This window comes from Danio rerio, chromosome 23 (genome assembly GCF_049306965.1).
Source record: "Danio rerio strain Tuebingen ecotype United States chromosome 23, GRCz12tu, whole genome shotgun sequence".
Lineage (NCBI taxonomy): Eukaryota > Metazoa > Chordata > Actinopteri > Cypriniformes > Danionidae > Danio > Danio rerio.
This window is the reverse complement of record NC_133198.1, coordinates 2,143,180-2,153,856: the sequence shown is the minus strand read 5'-3', so window position 1 is coordinate 2,153,856 and position 10,677 is coordinate 2,143,180. Positions and strand designations below refer to the sequence as shown.

General features: G+C 36.5%; 1 protein-coding gene and 1 long non-coding RNA gene across 7 annotated transcripts in view; one reads left to right on the top strand and one right to left on the bottom strand.

Annotated features, from left to right (window-relative positions):
* prdm5 (PR domain containing 5) overlaps positions 1 to 10,677 on the top strand; it is a 114,199-nt gene that overhangs the window by 1,153 nt on the left and 102,369 nt on the right. For all 6 annotated transcript variants that reach the window (XM_073938256.1, XM_073938254.1, XM_073938255.1 and 3 more), the window contains 2 exon segments: positions 2,157 to 2,240; positions 6,171 to 6,293. In XM_073938256.1, coding sequence (XP_073794357.1) covers positions 2,157 to 2,240; positions 6,171 to 6,293 — 207 coding nt within the window.
* Positions 897 to 4,578, bottom strand: LOC141380614 (uncharacterized). Its single transcript, XR_012398930.1, has 3 exons — positions 3,199 to 4,578; positions 1,752 to 2,903; positions 897 to 1,667 (listed from the first exon to the last, which is right to left on the bottom strand). It is a non-coding gene; the product is annotated as an uncharacterized lncRNA (long non-coding RNA).

The window sequence follows — 10,677 nt, the reverse complement described above, 5'->3', positions numbered from 1 at the left end:
TGTACAGTCTGAGACCCACTTTATATATATATATATATATATGTATGTATATATATATATATATATATATATATATATATATATATATATATATATATATATATATATATATATATTTAATAAACTCAAATTTGAAAGTGTACCTTTTAGGTTCTGTGTGGTCTAGTGTGCTGTAATTAATTTAGGTGGTTCCTGCATGTCTATAATCATAGACAGAAAAAACAAAAATGTCTCCACCATAATCTTTGCAAAAGTTATTGTATTCCAACTGATGAGAGGTGCTGTACAAGCCACTACTCTTTCACAATTCACTATTCTTTTGTTTGATCAAACATAATTCACTGTGTTTGGACCACATCAGACATATAAAAGGATTACTTATGCACATCAGCTCAAAAACAGAGGAAAAATGGCCCTGAAGCACACAGCATAAGGTAAGAGATGACGACTGTCTGTGCTATCCGGGGCTGCTTATTGATCATAAATGTATTGTTTTCACTTCTGCGCCATGGAAACACCGCGATTCATTTGACAACTGTTTGATATGTGAATATAATTCAGTAAAAAGAATGCTAGAACCGTATGAGCACCGGCAAGAGCTTTCATTTGAGCTATAACTTGTACATGTGTCATATATGAACCATATGAAAATGAACCAATGTTTAAAACCCAGCTCAGGTATCCAAAATACTGTGTATCTAAGTGTAAATAACTTTTGTACAGTAGAATAAAAACCAAAGTGATGCATATGTGCATAAAATATAGATTCTACACTTTCAAACGAAACCACTTGCGGGGGTCTGGTGCAATGCTTGCCCTTTAAATCTTAAAGTGAAAATCGATGACATCATGGACCCTGTACCGAGTCCGCAGAGTTTATAAGGTTAAAGGTGCTGATGACGTACAGTTCACCGGAGGAAGTGAAATCGTTATCTGTTTTTTTAAACAGTTGTGGGAGATAATTCCACTAAATCCTACAGCAAACTATGGTATGGAAACAGAATTGACGCAAGAAGATTTTAAACAATTTAATGTTTTCAAATTAGGAAAATTACAGTTCAGAGCTGTCACTGTTCAAAAATGACCCAAAGTGAAAATAAAAGCAACTTCAGCTCAGTAAAGCAGGCAGAATAGCGCTACTTACTGATGTTTGGTTGTTAAACTAAATGTAAACATTGTCAATGCTGTAAAAGGACCTTATGAGACTGAAAATAGTCACATCAATCTTTCACCACGTGATTTCAGCGGCTGAACAACACTTCTGTGTATATAACCCATTCATAACAACAAACTCTACATCAGCTCTGGCGACTAAAATTGTTTTAAAACAGAACTGTCTAACAGGAATACTTCAGCCATGGTGTCGTTCTTCCTCCAGCGGGCAAAACTAACTCCAATATTGATTCAGGCGTTTAACAAGTTGTGATTCAGCATCTGTTTTTATCGCTGTCACTCTCTCATACGAGCAAACAGCAAATCTGTCTACGTGAATGGCTGCACGGATGTGTAAATCTACATTTGTTGACGGACAGTTTGGGCTACTTATCAGAATTATGGGAATTAGCGGCCCGACAATATTTAATTAGATAAACATTAATTAGTTTAATGCCTCACCCGGAATATAAAAACACAAATAAACACATTTAGATCATTTACTTCAATCAGTACTATTGAAATGTGAAGAGACTTTCAACCAGCACAACTTGTTCCTCAAGACAATCACCTACTGCAGCTTTAAAGAGGCCTCTCACTATTATTAATGTCTGTTAGTGATTTAATGGTCTATTTTGCACATTATAACTATACATTTCTTCATAAGATTTATTCACATATCTCTGGTTTTGCCTTCTTTGCACATCTTGATTTGGACAGATTTAATTGGGTCAGATCTTCAAAAGCAGAGGAAAGCTCAAGAAATGTGGTCTGAATATGTCACACTTTAATTTAAAGTAAGAGTACGAGTTCAGAAAGACCTGCACCTGAGACCTGTCATCTGTGTGTAAATGTGTCTGTGGACACACACTCAGAGAGATCTCACACAGCCTTACTTTCCTTGATCATGCTCAGATATGAACACACACACACACACACACACACACACACACACACACACACACACACACGCCCTCTCACGCTCTCTCTCTCTGCATCCACAGGGTGAGAAGTTTGGTCCGTTCGCTGGTGAGAAGCGGATGCTGGGTGATCTGGATGAAAGCATGGACCCGCGGCTGATGTGGGAGGTGGGTGACCATAGACTCAACAATCCTGTCAGCGCTCTACCCAGAATGCTTTGCAGCATGTGTCGCCACAACGCTTTTGTTTCTGTGCCACTTCAAAGGCACCTCATATCTCAATCGTTTCTTACAGTGCAAGATCCTAGTCTTTACCTTGACCAATGTATGATATTACAACATTTAGGCTTTCCTGAATGGTTGCTCGTACTAAACAAACAAACAAACAAACAAACAAACAAACAAACAAACAAACAAACAAACAAACAAAAAGTCAGTGTTTGAACTGAATCTTAAAGGTCCCATAGAGTGCTTTGAAATGTGCACTTTTTATTCAATGTTTGCTGTAATCTCATCTGAAACATGATGAAGGCAGGACATATAGTAGCCCTCCTATAAAAAAAAACAGCCAATAATGTTTCGTTTTTCTCACAGCTCTGCCAGTGAGAGTGGTTGAGCTCAAGCGCATCAATGTAAGCAAATGAGAAGAAGGGGGCGGGGCTTGTCAGACACTAGAAAGCATTTGATTAATCAGAACATTGGATGAAAAACTGAAATAGGAGCAAATGCCAAAAAAAAAAATCATTGATCCATTTAGGCAGAAGCAACAAACTGGGAGATTTGCATGTTTTTATCTTCTAAATGAGAGTTTTGTCAGTGTTTTGGTTCACACTAGCTTATATATGGTCACACTTTGCAATTTTTAATGCATTTACTAACATGAACAAACAATGAACAATACATTTACTTCTGTATTTGATCATGTTAGTTAATGAAAATACAGTAGTTCATTGTTAGTTCATGTTAACTCATGGTGCATTAACTAATGTTAACAAGCATGGACTTAAATGTTAATAATGCATTAGTAAATGTTCATTTATGATTAATAAATGCTGTACATGTGTTGTTCATGATTAGTTCATGTTAGTAAATGCATTAACTAATGAACTTTATTGTAAAGTGTTACCATATATATATATATATATATGCTTAAAGACTAACATACTGATATTAACATCTAAAAAAATAAACTTTATTTCCATGGGGACTATACATTTGTTGCACACAAGTATATTTTTTGTATATTAGTTGTATTAATTATGTAATAAGTACTAATTTAGACGCGTGCTTCTTTTTAATTTGGTTGATATGGCTTGATTCTTGCATTCAGTGGACTTTATTTTCTGCCATTTGTTTAGTTGTGCAGAAAAACATCTCTAACAGGGCTTTTCTTAGTCTGCATGCGTTTGTACCTCTGACTGAGATCACTGAGGTCTGAGTGAGTTTTGAGCCTCTCAGAGAAGTGGTTCAGACAGACGCTTCACTGCTCATCTCCAGGCAACGCTTAATTAATCCAAATGAAGCGGCGTGAACTCATCTCATGCCAGACAGGAGAACACAAACACCACACGTCCCCCATCTAATGTCCCATCATCACATACTGTACATGCTCCTGAAAGATTCCCGCTTATTTTCAGCTGCATGAAAACTTTTAATTACAACGCAGATCCGCCACATTAGAGCAGTGATTTATTGATCTGCCTGCCCTGATGACACTATTCTGCTCAAAGTATAGTGAGCTTCACTCTGAAATTACACTCTTGTGCGTATAATTATTATGATGTATGCAGTTTTTTGCTGTGCTGCTCTTTCATCCTGGTTGTGGCATGCGATGAAGCCAATTTCAGGGAATTTACCTTTCAAGATTAGTCAGAATAAGTCGCTATTTGTAAGTTAAGAGCAAGAAATACCTCAAAAGTAATAATTTGCATCTAAAAAGATTTGGGAAAACAGTGTTCCAGTGGGAAGTGAACAATGCTCAACGTTTAACACTTTATTTAAAGAAAAATCGCTTTTGTTTCAGAGATATAAATATTTCAGAGATAGTTCATTAAAAGATATACCACTTTCTCCAGAGAAAAAACTTTTCTCAGAAGGCATTTTGCATAAAAATGTTTACCAGATGTTGATAACAACCAATGACATCTATATATGCAAAGAAAACAATAATAATTAGTTTACAAAAGACATTATGTGTAATAAAATGAAATGACACACAAAAACGTATTGAACACATGAAGAAAGGGAGGTGTAGTTGGGCAGAGAAAGCCCAGACAGCAGCTGAAATCTCTCAGTAGTTCTTTAGCAACGCTCTGCCCTTCCTCAGTGTAAATGAATATCAGCTGCTTCAATCCAACATCTACATTAGCAGGAGGATTAAGATGAAGCCAGGGTGGACATTTCAGCAAGACAACGATCCAAAACACAGCCAAGGAGACTCTCAAATGCTTTCAGAGAAAGAAAATCAAGCTGTAGAATGGCCCAGCCAATCACCTGACCCGAATCCAATGGAAAATACAAAAAAGATCAGATTTTATAGATAAGACCTACAAAAACCAGCAAGATATTTACATTCTGTTGAAGTCTGTGAGAAACTCACATCTGAGCAATGCATGAGACTTCATTCTCGATATAGGAGGCGTCTTTAAACTGCTATCACCCAAAAAGCCTAAATTTATTAAAATAGTCAAAACTTTTTCCTTTTTTCCTAAGCTAATATGTACTGTATATATTTGTGTATGTTTAGAGATAAAGTACAATCAAGGAGGTTGTTATCACAGAATAAAACCCAACAGGTTTATTGGCAGCCTGATGCAAAGCAAAGCACTGCCGTTGAAGACTGAAGGGTTTCATTCTGTGATTTATCCTGCTTAGTACATGGCTACATGCCACAAATCATATCATCACCTATATATTTTTGTTTTCACAAGCTTTGAAGATGTAAAGTAGATTCCGCTTTTCATAGGTCACCTATAGCTTTCGTCATGAGCCATGGCTGCGTTCAAAATAGCAGAAATGTTTCCAAAGTGCACTACGAACGGAGCGCAATTGTCAATATAAGGATCACTCAAACTAAACTATAAAAAATACATTGAAAGCAAATTGCACGTTTTATTTATTTATTTATTTATTTTTTATCAATCCAAGTTTAAATGTTGGAATGTTCTAAAGCAGTGCTTCTCAAACTTTTTTGACTAAGTACCACCTCAGAAAAAAAAATGTTGCTCCAAGTACCACCATAATGACCTGTCAGCATTGGGATATAATAATACGGGATACGTCCCCAACAACTATTACAAATATGGGGAGGAAATTAGCTTCAAATGATAGAATACATAACAAACATTAGAACATTTGTAAATAAAATAAAAGGTTTAGCCTATTAAAATCAATTTACCAAGCACATCAGTGTCATTGTACACGTTAAAGGGTATTTTTTTTACTTTAATTATTCAGCGATTCCTTCGCGTACCACAAGAAGGAAGCTTGCGTACCACAGTTTAACTACAAGGAATAGGGCATATGGTGATAAGTGGAAATAGAACACAACTAGGACTTTTAACTACAGCTCTAGAGGTTGTTCGTTGGAACAATATATTTGGCAAACACCAAATCAATGAACTATGCTTGTAACACCGGAACTTGCGCCCTTAGTTGGCTAACAATGGTTTTTAGAAACGCTACCCATTATGATACTAAAATATTGTGTATCCATTTATAAATATAATTGATTGACTGACTAAACCTACAATTTCTTAAAATGTGTGATTTATTTATTGTGTATATGGGTCAAAGGTGAAATTTAGAAATATAACGTGCATGGATCTGTGGGAATATCCAGTGCACACGCATTTCACTGCACGACTTTGGCATTATAACAGAGCAAAAATCTGCTATTATAGGAGAGGCTCTGAAGCCATAATGTTAGGTTCTGCTTGAGTGCTGTGATCTCTGGGATTCATGAAAACGTCTTGAATGGTGTTTACATCATAAAAAAGAAAAATAACGTTGGTTACTTCATTGGACATTGCACTTTTAATCACTGTTTAGAGCTTGTTTGATAAGCCTCTTTAATCGTGAGTCTGTGCTCTTCTTCAGGTTCGAGGGAATAAAGGTGATGTGCTGTATATCCTGGATGCTAGTAACCCTCGTCATGCTAACTGGCTTCGCTTCGTCCATCAGGCCCCTTCACAGGAGCAGAAGAACCTGGCCGCAATCCAGGTAACAAAAAGACTGTATGTAAGATTAACTACAACAAATGTGAGTTTAAACACCATTTTACGTTACATTTATTGCCATACTGAATACAGCAGCCAAAAGTTTACCTCAGATCTAAAGCAGGTCATACACCGGATGCGCCGCTTAGCGCCGTGACATGGCATGCACATGACAGTTGGAAGTATCGCACACTAGAGCTGCACAATTAATCGTTAAAAGATCGCAGTCTCAATTCGACCCTTAATCCAGCATTTCTACGATTCTGCCAATCATATTTACAAGTTCAGGAGAGAAGAAAAGGCGGCTGCACGAGTCTTTTCATTGCTTCACATACGTTGCTCAGTGACATTGACACCTCCAAATGATGTTGAATGAGTCACGTAATGTATTTATAAGGTATAATTCCCCTAAAGATGTAATTTTTGTCGTCTTATAATGATGTTTTCGCGATCGGGAAATCACACATGACATGAGCTGCTGACCGTAAGCTTTTATCACAGAGAGGGTGCGCACGCGCTCTACTTAATGATAGACGCGCGCGCGTCTACTTTAGTGAACAGAACCTGCATATGTTGCGAGTAATGCCTAGTTCAAACTAGTTGATTTTAGCCCCGATTCCGGCTCGCTGACAGGTTTTGAGAAATCGCAGACAAATGCCTGAAATCACAGGCAAATCGGGGCTCGTGCACGTGAGTGACAATCACACAGTATGAACTATCAACGACGAGATCTGAGAGAATCACTGATGAGTCGCCGATGCCTGTGAGATATTTGGCGTGCTGAATATCTGGAGCTGTCGGCGATTCAAATCATGCCGTGTGAATTGAGTTTTGACTGAAAATAACATCAGCGATCGCCTACAGCCAATGAGAGAGCAGCATTCACTTGCGTGTGTGTGTGTATATCTGCTGCAGGCCAGCGGGAGGCTGGGGGAGAAGTTAAAAGCGCTCATTTTCGGTTTATTTGGACCCATGAAATGGAGGAAAAACTAGTGGAGGTTTGACAGGACGCAGGAGCAACCGTGTCTGTTTGACGTTTAATACAGAAAGAAATTAGTTTATTATCAACGTTAAGGAGAAATGGCTAATTCCCTTTAAACCCAGGTGAGCAAATATGTACATGTTCTACCCCATTAAAGGCTTCTTTCTCATTATGTAGTTAATAACAAAAGATATCCTACGTGTTTTTGGCTGTAAGACGTAGTTCGGACGATGTTGTCGGCGATTCTTCCAATAGTAAAGTCATGCAATGTGAAAGCCCCTGTCGCCGATCCATCATGCAGTGTAAACAAAGCAGCGACGAAACGCTAGGCCAGATAGTCATGCAGTGTGAAAACATCTGTGACACGACTACTTTGAAAATCATGCAGTCTGAACTCGGCATAACAGGTAGTACAGTTGTAAATAATATTCAGTTTGTGACACAGAGAAACCAGAAACCAGTAGACCTACACATAATATTATTATCGATGATGTGCCATATGTTTGTTTTTACCATACCTTTAATTTACATCTACAGAATCGTGAGAAAATCGTGATCTTTATTTTAAGCAAAAAAAATCGCGACTCTCATTTTATCCTGAATCGTGCAGCTCTATCGCACACCAGACTCGCACATTCGCATGATATTTAAAATGAAGCTATTCAACCGGCGCTCTGTGGCGCAGCAGGAATGTGAACAGTGTCCTGAGTCGTGGCTAGACGCCGCGTTGCCGATGTGTGTACCCTGATAGAAACCTATGTTTAGAATTCTAAAATTCTTGATGTTTTCTCGATGAATTCCCTATGTTTAGACTTCTCGCTGAGCGGCGCTTCTGGTGTGTGACCTGCTTTAGGCTATTTTGAACTGTGACTCGAGTCACAGTCCAAACTACAGCCTATGTTTAATTTATCAGTGCAAACCAGCATGCGCTCAGTATTATTACAGCAATATGTAGCATTACGACCCTGGTCTAGGGTTCGAAACGGGTAAACTAAAGTGACCTTCTTGCTGTAAGGCGATCATGCTACCCACTGCGCCACCGTGATGCCTACTTCACATTATATCCGATGTTATTACTTATAGTATAGTACATGTTCTTTCCTTCTTTTTTCCTTCCTTGCCTTCGCATAGGGAGCACGCTTCTGATTCCTTCTAGTGCTGTCTATGTAGGGCACTTGCTAGGTTTTGGAGCAAAGCCACAGAGTATGACAGCAGCTCTGAAACAGATGCAGACAGACAGCAGAAGGCATATCATGGGCTCGGTTATTTGTTATGTCTTGTAGTGTTGAAGAGCGTTTGAAAAACACCAGAGAGCAGAGATAAGAGGAGTGTAATGAGCCTTAGATGAATAACAAACACACACGCGCACACACACACACACACACACACAGATATGAGGGCATATACGCATGTAGGCACAAATGTTTAAATGAGTTTCACATACGGCTCTTCAGCAGCAAGTTAGCAACCAAATATCGCTGTTATTACAGTCTGTGTTAATGCAGCTTTAACACCTCCTGAATTACGGGAATAATGCTGCAGTTGTGGAATGACTGATCTCATATCAGCACATACAGAGGCAAACATTTTGTGATAAAACATGCAGGAGCACGCTGGAGGGTTCACTGTAGAAATGATTGCAACAACAAATGGAATAGAAATATGTGTTTGATTTGTAAAGTTAAACGTGTTGATTTTATTTCCAATAAAGTATTTTATTTTCATTTATTTTATTTTTTTTTGTTTTATTTTATTTTATTTTATTTTGTTCTTTTATTTTATTTAGTTTTATTTTATTTTATTTTATTTATTTATTTTATTTTATTTTATTTTATTTTATTTTATTTTATTTTATTTTGTTTTATTTTATTTTGTTTTTTATTTTATTTTATTTTGTTTTATTTTATTTAGTTTTTTATTTAATTTAATTTTGTTTTATTTTAGTTGTTTATTTTATTTAGTTTAGTTTTATTTTATTTTATTTTATTTTGTTTTATTTTATTTATTTTTTATTTTATTTTTTAATTTATTTTTTAATTTTTTATTTTATTTAGTTTTTTATTTTATTTTCTTTTGTTTTATTTTATTTATTTATTTATTTATTTATTTATCTTTTTATTATTTTATAACGGGTAAAAAAATGTTCCCACTTTATATTGTCGCTTATACCAGTGAACTTACATGATAACCAGATGTGTAGTATGTAACTACAGTGTATGTACAAACTGGTACATTGTATTGACTTGTGTAATACTGGTGTAACTACACGCATGTAATAACACGCTGAATAGCATGTGTATGTTCAAATGTTTAACAGGACTTTAATAAACGGTAAACTACCTCTTTAATGTTAATTACTGTTGTAATTCTACACTTTACCTTAAAACAACACATAAACATAAGGCATTTGTATATTTGTATATACCTTTTATACTATTTGCCAAATGTGTTTTTTTTTCAAAAGAGGGCGGAGCTACAAATGTCCATGTGTCAGCATAGTGGCAGATCCAAAATCAAGACTAACGTCCTATGTTAAATTTATTTTATTTAATAAATTGCCATCCTTGATTTATATTAGACTAATGCTAGTCATTTATGGTTCTTCAACACACCTTTAATTATTTAAATAAAATTGTATTTTACATTATGATCATGTTTTATGGATAGACGCATGCAGAGATATCCCCCTGTGTCCGTGAGCTGATATTTCATCCAGTTCTGCTTCATACAGCGTGAATTTGAAACGATCTGACGGTCATTACAGCAAAATCAAGAGCACAGCGTCTGTGTTTCCTCACTCTCCGCATCTCCCTGCGGATGAATCTCAGACTGTGATTTGAACATAATGTACAGCAACTTCTGCGTGACCTTTGAGGAAGTGGAGGTCTGATAAGGCCATTAAACAGGGGTTGGAGTGTTTGCCCTTTGACCTCAATCAGGAAGCTGAGTTGATCTTGTGTGAATGTGTGATTGCAGCTCCCAGCGGCTCTCGGTTCTGCTGTCTGTTCAGTGTCAAGCACACCTCGACCATTACACATCTGATTCGGTTTATTCCCATTGTATCACGTTAGCGGTCAAAGTCGGCACAGTATGAGGTCCTCTTTAGCTCTGCATCATGTACTGAAAAATTATCGTTATTATAGAGAAAATATTGTTTTTTCTTTATCAAAATTGTATTTCATAGTTTTTTCCCAAATTATTCATCAATTAGGGTGTACTAATTTTTGCAGTGTGATCTTAACCTTGTGTATTGTTCAAATTGACTTGTTCAATTTACGCCATTATAACGGCATATTTGATTGTAAACAAAAGAGGTACAATTTATACGTAATATTTACTGTTGATCATCAGTTGTATAAAAACGAAATATAATGTGCGTACATAAATACACTTAATATGTTTACTA